The 17,855-nt window shown below is 44.7% G+C and overlaps 1 protein-coding gene across 10 annotated transcripts in view; it reads right to left on the bottom strand.

Moving 5' to 3' along the window:
* Nucleotides 1–17,855, bottom strand: part of meis2a (Meis homeobox 2a) — a 149,432-nt gene that overhangs the window by 13,490 nt on the left and 118,087 nt on the right. For all 10 annotated transcript variants that reach the window (XM_034195033.1, XM_034195034.1, XM_034195025.1 and 7 more), the window contains exon 10: nt 1,500–1,558. In XM_034195033.1, the coding sequence (XP_034050924.1) occupies nt 1,500–1,558 (59 nt within the window). The remainder of the gene's footprint in view (nt 1–1,499; nt 1,559–17,855) is intronic.

Genomic DNA, 17,855 nt, shown 5'->3' on the forward strand with positions numbered 1-17,855 from the left:
GTAATTATTTGCATCAATAAAAGAAGTTAGATTCACAACGTTAAATGAGATTATATAAAGAAAATACTGTACAGTAATTGTCATCTGTGCAAAGGTTGTAGAGAGGCTCGTCCAAACATAAAGGTTGTTGGATTAAAAGGCCAAGTATTCCTTTTTATCAGTGATGGCGAGTCACCGAGCCACCAACCTAGATTAGTGTTACAAGAAGGAGTTACAATCTGCAATCCTGTCAAAGTTTATTTTTCAGCAACTTTTTTTATTTTAAGTACCCCGAACTTGAGATAATTAATTACTTTTAACCATAAAATTTAAGTTAGTTAAACTTAATGTAGAATTTGTGAACCTCAGTTGATCCAACAACAGTGTTGCCACGGTTACTTTGAAAAGTTACTTTAGTAGTTACTTTTTCGTTACTTTATACAGTTTCTTACAAGTTACAAGTTGTTGGCAGCTGCTGAATGTAAGCGATAAGCACTAATACTAATAGCTACTTTGCTGATTGCTCAATCTTAAAAACAACCAAGTTAGATTACTAGTTACTTTATTAGTTACATTCAGCAGCAAGTTGTCCACAGCTGCTAATGAAGTAACTGTATAAAGTAACTAGTAAAGCAACTTTTCAAAGTAACTGTGGCAACACTTTCCAACAAACATCTTTAAATTGAGTAATCTCAAATACTCAGTGCTGCTGGTTTGCTTAAATTTTTTAAGTTGTCTCAGATTTATTATTATTATTTTATGGTTAAATGTGTACTCTGATTGAATCATTCAGCAGGATTATTATCATGATCAATGCTTTTTTTAAAACCTAATGGGCAGGCAGTTATTTGCGATACACAATATAAACTCATTTAATCCTCTTTAACAGTTTTTGTAACCAAAAATGATTTAACCCGTATTGTTAAATGATTAAAATGGACCTATGAGCTAAGTGTCTGTTGATACTTCACAGTAACCGTGTTGAGTGACTTTTGAAGACAAAAAATATTGAGGGAATAAAACGTTCAAGCACCAGAAGAGGTAGGGGATCACCCCTAACCCTGGAGCGGCAAAAATTAAAAACAACCTTTGAGGAAAAAAAAAAGAAAAAGAAAAAGGGGGATACATAAATTGCTGCTAGCATTCCTGGCGCTCCTCTTGTGTCCAATTAGTAATTCACAGAGAGAGTGTGAATATACCTCTCTCCCCACTTAGACTGGGAAATCTCCAATTAGAGTCAATCAGCAAGCGGCTTGTACCGCCGCCGAACGCATCTCATTGAGAAAACTGGAAAGGGGATGAAGAGAGGGAGAGGATGAGGATGCTTTATTGTTGGGGAGGAGTGGAGGTAGGTTGCTCTTTTAAAAAATCTGGGCTCCTGGCATGATGTGCGTGCCAGGAAAAAGGATTTAGAAACAATGTACAAGTGGGGGGAAAACACACACACACATACACACACAAAAGTAGAACTCTACTGTACGGAGAAGACGTTTGGAGGGTTTTTGTTTTTTGTTTTTTACCTGCTCGATTTGACTGGTCAATCATGGGCTGTACTATTCTTCTCCTGGCGTTAATGAACCTGGCAGAGAGGAGGAGAAACAAACATTAAATCACCCGGCATTCACACGGGGAAAGATACATCACAAGCCACCACAAAGACAAAACAGTTTTGCATGACTTAATGGCGACATTAGCCTCCGGGACCTTGAGAAATGCGCTCGCAACAAAAAAAGCAACAAACAAAAGGGCAATTGTTTGCCGACTTGGGAACCCAGTGAGGGATACTTTTAATGTTCCTTATGATCTATTCCCCCCTCTTTTAATAAAGCTTTTGATTATGTTCGGTTGCTATGGGCACCTGGGAGACATTCCTCAAGTATTAAGTGCAGCTTGGGCACAGAGGAACCCTCGTGGCACATCCCTCTCTCCTATAGTTTCACTCGACACCATCTCGCAGAAACGCGGGCGCACACCCCGCCTTGATGCGTACGGCACCCTGTCTGCAGGTGCTCCTCAAAAAGGTACTTCTGCAGGGTTATCACATGTAGGAATTTTAATGCAAGCCTTAAAGTTGGCAACAGAACGCACGGTACAAATGGTTCCTTTCATGACTCCCCACCACTCTGCTCCCACTCCTCCCCTCAGTGGGACCCCCGCTCTGGCTGCATTGTAGGGGTTTCTGCTCCCCTTCCAGCTGTCTAGAAATGAGGACCAGGCACAAGGTATTGTTATGTCAGCGAGCCCATCAATTAGGTTGTCTGAGGTTTTATCACCACCACAGCGGCGAATAAGAGCAGCTCCACAAAGCCTCCCCGGCCGGCCTCACTCCTGCAGCTTTTCCAGTGTAAAGTCGGAGGTCATTCAGAGGTGACCGCCAGCCAGGGGCGACCTTTTTAAACTTCGAAATGGAAGCCTTGGGTGATGTTGACCACTCTGGCTGTGCAAGCCCTCCACCGTTGTCTCTTTCTTCTTCTTTTTTTCTATTATTGCATCTCTCTTTCGCTCACTCATGTTCAGAAATGAAACCTGTAACTCGGGTTTTACACTAGAGGTACCACCATGTGGTTGATATTAAAGACGGGTCTCAAATCACAGTGGAGCTGTCCAGCATGCTGGTTCCAAAAAAAAAAAAAACGTGGAGCCTTACAACCTTCTTCTAACGTTCGGGCCACGGCACCATCAGTATGACTAAAGAACTGGTCATTAGAAGGAAGGCAGAGCTGGAACCAATTTGGACTCCTAATCCCCCATGAAGCCCTGATACCTGCCCTTACCTTCTCCAATGAACTTAAACGCCTGTAATCTTCCCTGCTCAAAGTGACATGGTTAACCATACAAAATGCAAGGTTGGTGGGGGGGCACGCCATGCTCATTTGCCAGGGGGCATCCAGAGTGCAGGTACGCAGGGGTGCTGCGCACCCCTGAGAGGGAGCAAAAAAAAAAAAAAGATGAAACACATACGCTGGAGAATAAAAGAGAACGAGAGAGGAGAAAGGGGAAGTTGAGCGAAGAAATTAAAGAGTCGGACTGGAAACGGCATGACGGCGACGCTTGATTTGCGATTTAAGAGAGGAATAATGATTCCGTTTTATTATCTGTGAAAGCATATTTTTGGAGTAGAACAAAGGGGACAAAGCATCCTTAGGCTACGCTGTCAGAAATTCCTGCGGTGCTTAAAAGTGAAAGAAGCTTCTAGCATCAAAACCAGCTGAGCAAGTAAACGACGAGACATTCCTGGTATTGTACTTCCTCTTCCAGCTCAAGCTGCAAAATATGCGTCATTCTTTCTCCTTCTGTAAAATCACAAAGGGGCTTAAAAATCACAACCACGTGCACGCTTACCTATGCTGGGACATAACCATAAACACATAGTATTAGGAACGTGTTAAACTTGCCCGTACGGATCTGAGGGCCTGGAAAGGAATTCATCTACACAGCGATCCTCATCTTGTGTTTTCTCTCCATCTTTGAGGAAGTGTAACACATAAATTAAGCTCTCCGGCTCTGACTGAAATGGTCATTTTGAGTGCGGAAGCACCTCGTTGCAGTGTAGACAAACAAATATTTTGCTCCTGAGTCCGACCTGCTTCTTGTCATCACTTCCTTTTGGTTAACCGCCGCAGCCACCGCCAGTGCCGGCCCACACAAAGACTTTGTTTTTGTTTGTGGAACAAGAGGCCGCAGTGACACGGAGGCGATTTGGTATGCTGGACTGAACGGGGGGCAACCAAGGTCCCCTCTGGTGGCCTTAGAGCACCTTTTATCAGTCTGAGTAAAGCCAATTGAGATGATCAGAACCAGGCCTGATAAGACTGTTTTCCCTCGACCCGTGAGCTGCTAATGGTGTGTGCTTAGAACAACACAACCGAGAATCCCCTGGAGATGAAGTCTAATCAGCCCAGAAGGATAGATTGATGAATGAATGGATGGACGAATACTCGGACAGGTCTACAGACCCTACGAGGGACACCGAGGTTGGCCATAGGGACACGGAATTCCCAACCGGTCGCTAAAACATACGTGCGCGCTGTAAATCTACACATCATCGCTGCGTACATGACCACAACCACTGCCAGTGTGTCAGTAGGCTATCCAGAACACAGGAGGCTCACAGGGGACGCGGGCTTAAAACCTCCAGTCCAAAGCCCGTGTTTTATGATCTACATCTGGTGGTCGAGCTTATTATGACCTGCCTCTGCTCAGTGTTAGCGCACAGAAACGCCAACACACACATTACACAGAGTACCTCTCAGCATGGGAACGCCATGCTGTCTTCAAACAAATAATTAAAGGCAAGGTTATGGGGTCGTACGGAGGTCATTCCTCTGGATATAGCAGAGAATGTACACGTTAGGCCAACAGAGGGAGAGCTGGGAGAGCAGCGGTCCACTGATCCTTAATGTGGCCAAATGGCTTCTACTAGCCATTAAACCTTAAACACATTTTCAAGTTGAATATGAAAAACTGCATTTAAAGAGCTAAGTATGCTTTAGTTCAGTGCCCCCAACCTGCCCTGACACTGGAAAATAATTCTGCTCTGATCTTTATGGTCATGTTGCTAGACTTCATACTTTAATGAGGCTCAGCTTCACTTCAGGCTTCTCACTTCTTCTCTAACACTGAAGGCTAAACATGGCACAGTGATGTTTCTCCTCAGATTAGCATCGCATATTCAAGTCCATTTCACTCGAGCAGACAAAATTTCACAAAAAGTGACTTCAGAATGAGTCACAGTGACTTTGACGTTTTATTTCGTGTCCCCATCATGAAAAGTGCCCGATTTTCATGACACGGTTTTTTATTCTGTTTACAATCCTCCCCTTCTCTTAACTCTAACCATAACCATAGTGTGCCTACCCGCCCTTAACCCTAACCATAACCCTCCAAAACCCACCCCCATCACCTCACATTTCGTGCCCCATCACGAAAAGAATTTGTGCCCCGTCATGAAAAACGGCCCCTTTTCGTGCTCCTGTCACAAACCCATAGATTAATGTACTTTTCTTAATGCCGCCACAAACTGCCATGAGACTGGGATGGATGCAAGACACTGATGTTAAGATAAATTAAATGCTGCTGGTCCAGAGTACAAGCAACCAGCAGATTTTTGGAAGGTCAGTGCCAAGAAATATGCACAAACTAAAAACGTCCATCATAATCCCACAATCCTGGTTATGTCTCTGTTGACGTCTTTCTTTTATATTTACCCAATGTCATCAAATATGGCCATCGGTTATTGCAAAGACTTTGCATCTATCCGTCCGTCCGTCTGTCTTGGACAAGTTCAAAGATGGCTCACCTTGACCTATTTTAAGAGGTTATAAAGTCAAATACTGTTTCATTCGTTTTTTTGGTGTGTGTGTGTGGGGGGGGGGGGGGGTGACAGCCAGTCAGAATAGGGTGGTACTGTGACGTCAATGGCTGGTCTAGTTAGCTGCAAATTCCCTTTTGTTTGCTTGTATATATGACCTCTTTGTCATATTATGTGAAATCTAGTAAGAAATAAAGACTTCTAAAACTGAAAACACTGTTTTTGGAACCTGATAGTTTTTGGTACCTGGAGTGATCTACAAGACATTTCACGAACGTTAGCGTGATGAGGTCACAGGCTGGTCTTGTTAGCTGCAAACTCTGTTTTGTTTGTATAAATATAACCTCTTTGTCATATATTATGTAAAAGCTAGCCAGAAATAAACACTTCTAAAGCTGAAAACACTGTTTTTGGAAAGTGATAACACCTTTTGAGTGATTTATAAGACACTTCGCGGATGTCAATGTGCACACTAACTTCAGCTAACTCAAAGCTAACTTCCGCTCTTGTCAAAAGGTCATGTATCCGTACATGCACGCCTTCCTGCAGACGCCGTTTAAACGTAAATAAAATCTTGTTTATGGTAGAATGATTGATAGAGGGGATTTATTGAACATGTATAAATTGTATGTAAGACAATAGGAGCGTAATAATTAATGTAAATAACAACAAATGTGTACACGCACGCACATACACACACACACACAAACATATATATATATATATATATATATATATATATATACACTGAAAAAAGAGAATGTTTGAACCAACTTAAAAAAGTGTTACAATTTGTAAAAAACCTGAATGAATTAAGTTGTTTGAACTTAAGTTTGTAAGTTAGAGTTGATTTAACTTTCAAACTTAAGTTCAAACAACTTAATTCATTCAGGTTTTTTACAAATCGTAACACTTTTAAGTTGGTTCAAACATTCTCTTTTTTCAGTGTGTATCTCAACAAAAATATAAACGCAACACTTTTGGTTTTGCTCCCATTTTGTATGAGATGAACTCAAAGATCTAAAACGTTTTCCACATACACAATATCACCATTTCCCTAAAATATTGTTCACAAACCAGTCTAAATCTGTGATAGTGAGCACTTCTCCTTTGCTGAGATAATCCATCCCACCTCACAGGTGTGCCATACCAAGATGCTGATTAGACACCATGATTAGTGCACAGGTGTGCCTTAGACTGCCCACAGTAAAAGGCCACTCTGAAAGGTGCAGTTTTATCACACAGCACAATGCCACAGATGTCGCAAGATTTGAGGGAGCGTGGCAATTGGCATGCTGACAGCAGGAATGTCAACCAGAGCTGTTGCTCGTGTATTGAATGTTCATTTCTCTACCATAAGCCGTCTCCAAAGGCGTGTCAGAGAATTTGGCAGTACATCCAACCAGCCTCACAACCGCAGACCACGTGTAACCACACCAGCCCAGGACCTCCACATCCAGCATGTTCACCTCCAAGATCGTCTGAGACCAGCCACTCGGACAGCTGCTGAAACAATCGGTTTGCATAACCACAGAATTTCTGCACAAACTGTCAGAAAATGTCTCAGGGAAGCTCATCTGCATGCTCGTCGTCCTCATCGGGGTCTCGACCTGACTCCAGTTCGTCGTCGTAACCGACTTGAGTGGGCAAATGCTCACATTCGCTGGCGTTTGGCACGTTGGAGAGGTGTTCTCTTCACGAATGAATCCGGGTTCACACTGTTCAGGGCAGATGGCAGACAGTGTGTGTGGCGTTGTGTGGGTGAGCGGTTTTCTGATGTTAATGTTGTGGATCGAGTGGCCCATGGTGGCGGTGGGGTTATGGTATGGGCAGGCGTCTGTTATGGACGAAGAACACAGGTGCATTTTATTGATGGCATTTTGAATGCACAGAGATACCGTGATGAGATCCTGAGGCCCATTGTTGTGCCATACATCCAAGAACATCACCTCATGTTGCAGCAGGATAATGCACGGCCCCATGTTGCAAGGATCTGTACACAATTCTTGGAAGCTGAAAATGTCCCAGTTCTTGCATACTCACCGGACATGTCACCCATTGAGCATGTTTGGGATGCTCTGGACCGGCGTATACGACAGCGTGTACCAGTTCCTGCCAATATCCAGCAACTTCGCACAGCCATTGAAGAGGAGTGGACCAACATTCCACAGGCCACAATTGACAACCTGATCAACTCTATGCGAAGGAGATGTGTTGCACTGCATGAGGCAAATGGTGGTCACACCAGATACTGACTGGTATCCCCCCCAAAAAAAACAAAACTGCACCTTTCAGAGTGGCCTTTTATTGTGGACAGTCTAAGGCACACCTGTGCACTAATCATGGTGTCTAATCAGCATCTTGGTATGGCACACCTGTGAGGTGGGATGGATTATCTCAGCAAAGGAGAAGTGCTCACTATCACAGATTTAGACTGGTTTGTGAACAGTATTTGAGGGAAATGGTGATATTGTGTATGTGGAAAAAGTTTTAGATCTTTGAGTTCATCTCATACAAAATGGGAGCAAAACCAAAAGTGTTGCGTTTATATTTTTGTTGAGTGTATATATATATATATATATATATATATATATATATATATATATATATATATATATATATATATATATATGTGTGTGTGTGTGTGTGTGTGTGTGTGTGTGTGTGTGTATAAAAAGTATAAAGAAGGCAATGGTCATATGGCCAAGGGTATTTTATCATTGCTCTATTTTTTGCTTTTTTCTTTCTGAGACAGCTATTAGTTTCATTGCTCCTGTAACATTGTTAGATCCTGATTACTGATCCACTATCCAGATCTTGGTTCCTGATCACTCATATGTGATTGCAGAGCTTTGATCCTGACCACTGACTTTAATCCTGGGCAACTCATATTTATTCATGCTGAACTTTGATTCTGAGCTTTGATCCTGGTAACGCTTCTTTGATTATGATTGTGCATCTCTGAATCTCACAAAGGAGTTTGTGTTTTCATTGCTTTTTATCTAATTGTCTACCTTTGATCCTGTAATCAGGATCAAAAGAACCAGAATCAAGGATTGGCTCTTAAACTTTCAACCTGATCACTGAGCTCATCAGCAATCCCATTAGTAAGATCAAAGGAAACTGGCTTTAGGTTCAAAGGCAGTGTTAATGCCAATGTAATCTGAAGCAAAGATCAATGATCAACAGTTAAAGACAAGATCCACCCCTTGATCTGAATCCACACCAAAAATTTAATCAGCTCTTTCTTCTCTTGAGATCTAGCCCTACACAAAGTTATGTTGAAATCTGTTGATATCCTTTTGCGATTTCCTAGAAGTATACTATGTATATTGCTAATTTAGTGAAATATCTGGGAAGCAGATTTGTTTTGTTTCATCAGTGCTACACCTATATAATAGACTGTACGACAAACATCTTTACGGTTACAGCAAAGTAAGCTAACATGCTAACATGATGCTAACAAATAAAGATAACATCCATTTTCATTCAGATGCCTCAGTCATGAACTGCAAATATAAATCTTCTTTCAAGTAACGTCAAAGTAATATACCTCCTAGAAAGTCACAGTTTGAAACCTCGGTATTACCTCGGAAAACCTTAGCGGGTTTGGGAGTGGGTCCACCATAAACCAGGATATTCTGTCATCGTGCCATGGTCGTTTTAACCATGGCTGAATTTTCAACATGTTCAAAAATGTATTGTTTTCCCTCACAAGTTTCGATGTCGCTTGCATTTTCATGGAGCTCGCAATTTTGACACATGTGCCATAAAATCACTAGGACATTTCCCAGAAGTGCCACGTTTGTACTAGATATACTGTGGGTGTGCTACTGTGTCTGTGGTTATACTGTGGTTGTTTTTGCACACACCCAATGGTACAAGCTCAGGCTGTCACATCACCACACTACTCCCTTGGCTGACACATTACGTCATCAACCCATGTGTTGCTTTACAGTAGTGGACAACCATGACTTTCACACGCCAGTTTGTAACAGTTATTGACAGTGAGATTCCAGGTTTTCCTCATCAGGTCATTGTAAGGATGTCTGGTTTGTGCCACCAATGAATATCATGTGGATTCAACTGTACCATGACTAGAATTTGTGTCAAGATGATGCAAGCTGGTATTTAATGTGGGCTGCACTCTAGCTATTCATTCATTCATTATTTCTGGAACCCATTTCAATTGAGGGTCACGGGGTGTTGGAGCTGGTCCACTGTTCATTGGGTGGGAGGCGAGTTACAGTCTTGACAGGGTACATCCTGGACAGGGTTGCACCCTGGACAGGCTGCCAATCTATCGCAAGGCCAACACTCATTCACACTCCCCTCACTTCTACTGTCAATTTAAACTTTCCAGGACACCTAACCTACATGTTACTGAGAGGAAGCCATAGTACCTGGAAGTGAACCCATGCAAACACAAGGAGAACATACAAGAACTCCACACAGAAGGGACCAGATGGGAAGCAAAACTGCAGCCTTCTCGCTGTGTGGCAACATTGCTAACCACTGCTGCCTATTCCTGCTTATTATTCATCAATTCTAAAAAGGAGTGACAAAACTGAGCAACCCAGTAAATTGTCCAAAACATACAAGAACTACTTCGTGGACACAAAAAGACACGTTTTTAAGACTTTTACCAATACCCGCTGAAGGAATTGCTTCATGATGTACTGTTGCTTTTGCTGCTGAATTGGACGTTTGCTCCATATATTTATTATTCTGCCGCGTGACCAGAAGTAGCACTAAGCTTCCTTGAGCTTTAGCTGGGCAAGATGAAAAAGATAAATAACAGGCAGATATGAATGATGGAGCCGAGCAGCGGGAGTCCGCTTCACGCAAGGTCTCGGCAAAGCTGTAAGCAACACGGCATCTCTACAAATATCCCCTCGCTCGCACAGGCAGGGTGTCCGCCTGCTTACGTGGTTAAATACCCTGGCTTGCATACAATGTTATGCTATACCTAGTGCGTGTGCGAGGGATTGTGGGTGATCAGATCGGTCTTGGGACTTACATATCCTACACGCGTGTCCTGCTTTAAATTTAGCCTGACCTACTTAACCCCCTTTTACCACCTGCCCACTGTACCGTGCTGCAAGTACTCTACAACAAGATCAGGTTTACTATGAAATCACCGCATACCAGTCCATCTGTGTCTGTGCTCATTTTGTTCTTTTTTTTGCTTCCTCATCTCAATCTGTCAGAAAAAGCCTTGTTTCTGGTTAACTCGCAGCCACACCTGGTAACTCACTCCTGTGTCAGCATTCCTTCCCTGAGAAATTGTCATGCCAAACCACCCTAGCCTGGAGCGCAGCCAACGGAGAGAGAGAGAGAGAGAGAACAAGAGAGAGAAGAAGGAGGGAGATGGCAGGGAAGCATCACTAGTTTGTCTGGCCAATCGCCGTGGAGATACCAGGGAACCCAGCCAATCAGGAGTGGGGTCACTTGTTTGTCAAGTTGGTGATGAAAGGAAGAAACTGATCCAGAGCTAGCGGAGAGAACAGAGAAATGCTAAACATATCTCTTTGAAAATGAGTGTCGGTGCACTCCAAATGTAGCCCTGCAGAGCGGGCGGAGAGAAGACATCGTCGGCACAGAAATCGTTGATAGATTATTGCCTCCACGGCCGAGCTGAGCAACCTTGATTTGAGGGCGTGTGGTACCAAGAAAGTTGGGGTAGAGTTCTGTGTGTCAGTCAGATTCCTTTGGCCCCTATCTATATTTGCAGTAAGATTAGACGCCGTCTGAACGGGATCGTGCTGAATCCAAATCGCTGCTCGTGAACACGACTGTCCTCTGGTTCCTATTAAACCTCATTGCTTCCATACTTCCGCTTCAGACAGAAGTAAAGATTCCAAACACCCAGCGATTGAGTCACAACTCGGTGGAATCAAAGGAGGAAGACTTTAGTTTGATGCTCCTCTCCACCAAATTAACCCCATGAGGAGCATGTATTTAGTATAAGCAAACAATAATTATGGTCCAGTCAGGCCGCGGGGCCGTCCGACGCTACTGAACCGTCAACACTGATCTATGGTAGTGTCAACAACCCTGATTCAATCAGTTCACGTGGCCCCAACAGGCCGCCGTACGCACTGCGTGCATCACTCATCACCCGACCGAACTTACAGTTATCTGCACCTTTATCGTAAACTACCACAAAAGGAGCTTCTCGCCGCCTTTGCCAGCGACAATAAAGGTAGGAACAAAAACGCTTCCTGTAGCTCATCCTGACAAAGGACAAGAATTTCCCTCTTCTCACTCCCTTTTTCCCCTTCTTTAAGTTAAAACAGAAGTCAAGAGACATAAACTGGATGAACATTACCTCACCCCCGACTTTGATTTAGTGCAGATGTGAAGCGGAGCGAGGCGGTGTGGTTTTTTTTGTGTAGGAACGTCAGAGTGGGCCGAGAGGGCCTGCATTTAGAGCGGCTGCTGTGTTTACATAGTTCTACCTCTCTCTCTCTCTCTCTCTCTCTCTCTCATCCATAGTCGCTCATGCCCCCTCCACACTCTTTTGTCTGACTCTCAAAGGGGGACTGTTTCACCTCTTCTCAATGGACTTTCACTGACCTGTTTTTCTTTCCCGTTTTATTACTTCGCTCATTGCCCTTTTGTGGCAGCCCCCCCCACCGCCGCCCTGCTCCCACCGACACCCCCCCACCCCCCATCCCTATACTAGTAACATTTACATTGCTCCGTCAGTGTAGCTGCACAAGTCATTCCTCTCCGAAACCCGGGGAGTCATTACGACTCGACTGGAAAATCAGACCAAGAATTATATATTTGTGTTGCAAACTGACACGATTTAACGAGCAGCTAATTAAAATAAATCAATAGCACTGCGGCATGCTCGCGCTTTCTGTCTGTCTCTTTTTTTTTCTCCTTTCCTCACTGAGTTCTGTCAGCGTGCTGCAGTGTGCAGCACAAAGCTGCCTGGTTTTACCCTTAAAACAGGCTTCTTAGTTGCCGAGTGCATGTTATCTCGGGGAAACGCGTTACCTCACCGTTACGAGTCCTTTCTCATATTAAATGATATTTGAGGGAGCACGATAGCGAGACAAATGGAACATACAAACATAGACATCTCTCCTGTTTACCCTCAGATTTAACACCTCCTCCCCCCCTGTCCAATGAGGAGCTGTCACCCCTTGGGCCCTGCAGTCCAGTGGCATGACCCCGACATGGCGGGCTGTGTGGCCCCAGCTGCTGACTGTCCGTCAACACCTCCAGAGTAGCATTGGGCCAGGAAGTATCACGCTGTTGCCCTTTGATCCGGCAAGCAGCAGCTGCTGCTCTACACAGCAGCACTTTGTTCCTCTGTCTCCTCTCCATGCTCTGTCCTACGGCACAAAACCACTGAATCCAGCACCGAAGTGGAAGAAGAGTAAGGGAGCGGATGGTGAAAAAAATGCAAAGGGGTAAGAAAGAGGGGGGAGTTTTTTTTTTTTTTCCTCGTGCACGCATCAACAAGCTCTGACACGGCAGCAGGGGTTTTCTTGGCCCCGACAAAACTCTCAGGCATCTCCTTTTTGACGCGTCACCCTCCCCCTTTTTTCTCCCCTTTCCAGAGATACGATAGTTATTGTTCAAATCAGCCGGGGTGAATGGAATGGACCGAGGCCAACCTGCCCCAGGCGTCAACACACCTGTATGAAAGAGACCTTATTGTAGCAACTCAGCGTGGCTAACCTACCCTAGCTCTACCAGTTTTCAGTCATTCTGAGAGAGAGCGTCTCTTCTTTCTCTCTCTCCTTCCTAATATTTCCCTTCATTAGCCTCTTGTTCCTCAGTGGTTGGCGCCTCTGCCCTGGAACGTTTTTACTAATGCTGCTATTTCTCAATAACTCCACCAGACAGGAAACAGTTGGTCCACCTCTCTCTTCTTAGCGAGGCCTCTGTCCCTTAAGACAACACCTTATTAACGTGCATAGGTGCACGCAAGGTATTCTCTGACTGCATAAGAACCAAGGGACCCACAGCTGTGTTTCTCCTTGTTTGAAGAGCATTCTGCAAGCATCCACTGTATGTCAATATTAGCCCTTGTCGACGGTTATGGCGCATCGCGCGTGACAGGGGTCGTCAGCGCTGGAAGGTAACGCTCATTCCTCATAATATAGCTTCTCACCTTTTTTGGGGGGTGAGCGAGGAGCTTACTGCTTTCATGCACGGCCAGAAAGAAATAGCTCAGACAGGCTGGCACACATACAGAGAGGCAGAATCCCGCACCATCACCGCCCATCGGCCCTCTTGAGATGAGCTTACTTGCCAGATTTCCCTTTCTCCCACAATGCCCGGCTCCTTTGTGAGTCTGCGTGGAGAGGGCAGGTATAATCTCTTCCTGCGACTTTTTCCCACCTCTCCCTCACTATCGTTCCATCTCCAGCTCTTGTCTCTCACTCCATCCTCTTCTGCTGCCTTTCATTCACAACCTCCTTTTTTCCCCGTCCGCCTGGTAATCGAGTGAGAGATTCCCAACTCTGCGACTCCCCCTTATTGTCAGATATCAAACAGGGCGGTTCTGTGGATTACCAGGGGAAGCTGATAATGACATGATAAAGGCGTGATATTTCAAACAAAATTGAGTGTCAATTGCCTGCATCGTCTCACCAACACGAGTGTCTGCGATGCAGCAGCCAGGCAGGAAATAAGGCCAATCTATTTCCTTTGCGTGGTATCAAACGTCTCTCTTCTCCCTCCTTTACAAGCTTATAATAGGTTGAGCTCGCTGCTGTAAAGAGAAGCAGAAGAGGGGGGCCAGCTAAGAGGGTTCAACAGCACCATCCTTTGGAACGCACACGTATGCTCGTGAGTGTGCACCCACACGTATGTCTTGCAAACTCACACATAAGGCTTCAGAATTTCAAATGCAGTGGTAGCAGACACAAAGCAGAGACAATGGCAGGGCACACAGGGAAGGTGCCCCCATTTACCACCCTGCCCCCCAAAAAGATGTATACGTATGCACCCGCTCTCTCAGCTCGTTGTCAATTTTTACTGCTGGTACTGCTGCAGTATTCAGAATCCAGGGCATTAAATATGCAGAGCAGTTTGAGCAACGATAAATCTGGAGGATGAGACTATGGGAATACCGTAATGCCTGAGTTTAGGCGCTGCCGCTCTCAGGGTCTTTAGTCGTCTATCTGTTTGGGTTGCCATAACCTTCTCAGTCACTGAACAGGTTTCAACCATGAACCTTACGCACACATCACTGACCGCGAGAGTCGGTCAAATGTTTGTCACCCTGCATCTTGCTTCCCTGTTGAATAATTCATCCGAGATTCAATTGCACTAATCACTTTGACATACGTAAGCATGAACACACAAGGACACGTGCGTGCACGCTCAGAAGCAGAGTTTAGGGTGAAAAGCTGAGCAGCAGGCGACTGATATAAATAGCTGTTGTTTGTGGAGGGGACTGCTGGCAGAAGCAGCACTGACACTGTGAAGCAGACCACAGGGACTGTGATGTGCCTGGTGGCCTGAAGCGAGCCCTCTGCCTCTCACATCAGCTCTACCGCTGACTGTGCGCAGCTCTGACTGGCCTCCTTCATATGTGACAGCCTGAAATAAACACAACACTTTCAGTATAGTACAAAAGCCTGTAGAGTGTTGGCCATCAATATAAGGGTCTTGTGTTACACCTTTACATCAAACTTAAATAAGTCCACACAATCAGAGTCCCTAGTCTGCAAATCAGAGTTCCCATGATCCGAGACCAAGTAAATGGGGACAATTGGAAACAAGTTGTCATTGATTCTTTTGTCTGAATTATTGCATATTAGACAGAATCAGGATAAAATACACAAAGATCACAGACCTCTGCGTTAGGGTTCAATTCCAGGTGTGCACCTAATGCTACCTGTCTGTGTCCTCAAACAAGACACTTCGTGTGTGTTGTCCTAGTCCATCCAGCTGTAAATAGGTGCCTGAGAAATTAACCCGCAATGGACTGGGGTCCTATCTATGAGGATTCACAGACTCTGATCTGCCTCACACTGTGGTATCCAGGGAGAAGCATCAGTCAAATGGGCTCCAGGGCCTGTTTAAGACATACACAAAGGTCCCACATAGATTAGGGTGACCATATTTTGATCACCGAAAACCAGGAGATTGGCCCGGCAATGAGATACTCAAATGATACTCAAAGTTTACTCAAAGATTCTCAAAGATGGAAAAACAATGAAAAACACAACATTTTCATCACTTTCTAAAAAACCCAGGATGGCCAGGACAGGACGTGAAAAACAAGACATGTCCTGGAAAAACAGGATGTTTGGTCACCCTAACATAGATGCTGAGGAGGTCGTGGTGTGAAGATTTGAGAGGCGAGCTTGGGACAACAGCATCCTCTGTTCAAATCCCCATCAGATAACAAACTCACTGAGAGCAAGTTCCTTAGTCTAAGTTGCAAAGTCTGATAATCTGAAACAAACGTGGTCGGCGTGAGATCAGTGTAAGTATGTCTCGTTTCTAAGCGTGCCGCTTTAAATAGAGCTACACCTCCTCATCAAGTGGAGGAGGACCAGGAGTATCCTGCTCCCAGTACCAGACTTCACCATGTCCACCACAGAATGGCAACTGGCCCACCTCTCCAAAGTAACCATCTGTCTACCACAGCCAGGTGAAACTTGGGCGTTGCCTTGGCCTTTTCCAGCCACTGTGGTCCTCAACACTGAGACACCTGTGAAGAATCATGCCCAGGGAAATGCACCTAATGAACAAAATGCCACAGCTGATGTCCCCTCACCATGCAAATGACGTTTGCAGTAACCAGGCTATCTCCAAGGGAAGACATGGTGCATTTTAGAGTCTGTGACACCTTTGAAAGGTGATTTTTGAGGGCTTTTTTGTGTGCAATATAAATCCCTGCTTTGGGGTAGGTGTTTCTGAGCAGCCCTGAACAAAAAACCCCATGACAGTGATTGGTCAATAATCCATGCAGGAGAAGACAACAAGCAACAAGCCAGAGATGTGAAATGGGAGCAGGAACAGAAGAACTGAAACTGTTGCAGAATTATTACGTGACTACACTGCCTTCCCTGCAACGAGGCAAAATGGCTGAGAGCAGTTCCTCTAAATCAGGGGTGGCCAAGTTCGGTCCTCGAGAGCCACCTTCCTGACAAACGAGTCTTTCATTGGATTCAGGTGTGTTTGAGCAGGGAGACAACTAAGAGTGTCAGTAAGGTGGCTCTCGAGGACCAAACTTGGCCACCCCTGCTCTAAATGTTCGCGACAAGTAGGTCTAGGTCTAGTAGTGGAAATGCACCTATTTGTTCGGTATCACAAATGGTAAATGGACTGCATTTATATAGCGCTTGCCCCTCTGCATCAGATGCTCAAAGCACTTTATAATAATGCCTCACATTCACCCCAGTGTCAGGGTGCTGCCAGACAAGGTACTCACTACACACCGGGAGCAACTAGGGGATTAAGGACCTTGCCCAAGGGCCCTTAGTGATTTTCCAGTCAGGTTGGGATTTGACCAAGGATCCTCTGGTCTCTCTACCCAGCTTACAAAACAAGCAGGAACCCGGAGATGGACTAAAACAAGTCAGTCAGACACGAACAAATCAAACTATATTTAGCACATCATGACCCCTTTAAAACGTATCATACTGTTCCTGTGAGAGATCAAGGGAGAAAAAAAAAAATCTCAGTAATGTTTCAATCCATAACTGAGCATTTGAAATATCAAATTTAAAATGATAACTGCTGTGAATCTGGAGGAAGATCTTTTAATCATACGGCTAACACGTCATTTAGCTCACTTCCTGTGAAATAACATCAGAGACCAACGAGAAGAAGGAGAAAATCTAACAGATATAAGTCTTAGGGGGGCTACAGACACATGCTCCCTGCTCCCCCACTGGGGAAAAGCCCTTCACACCTCCCTCCTTCCCCGCCGTACACGCTCACAGCGACTCCCAATTGAAACATCATCTTTGGTAATGGGATGAGATAAATATTCATCAGTCTGCATAGAGAAAAACCTTAGATTAGGGTAATATGCTCCTCATTTTGCTCCCCCTTTCCCTCCCCACGTCTCCTCTCTATCTCTGCATCTTGTTATGCACGTAATAGCGTTGGCTAATAGTGGCTAATTCCTCCAGCTCCCTCTGATAACTTCATCAAAGTGCACGCTTGTGTGTTTGCATGTTCTCGTGCACGGAGAAAAAGCAGCAAGCTGCACCGTTAACTTATCACCTCTCCCAAATCGCAAATTACCCAATTTGATATTTGCAGGATTTTGAGCCACGTTCCAATTAAGATTAGGTTGTTTTTGTGTAGAGGCCCCATGACTCGCTCTCTCTTTCTCTCTCGCTGTCTCTCCTGCTCCCTTGTTGCCTTTTTTTGTTTTGTTTTTGGCACACACTCTGCTGATATCTCATCCATAACAGGACCAGGCTGGGACGCAGCACAGCTTAAACAAACAAAAGGATATATTGATTTATAGGGTCTTCCATGATGGGATTATTGGCCTACACCTCAAAGCCACAAAGCGCACCAGTCCATGAACCACTACTTCAGGAAATACACACAAATCCACAAACACAGC

This window comes from Thalassophryne amazonica, chromosome 19 (assembly GCF_902500255.1).
Source record: "Thalassophryne amazonica chromosome 19, fThaAma1.1, whole genome shotgun sequence".
NCBI lineage: Eukaryota > Metazoa > Chordata > Actinopteri > Batrachoidiformes > Batrachoididae > Thalassophryne > Thalassophryne amazonica.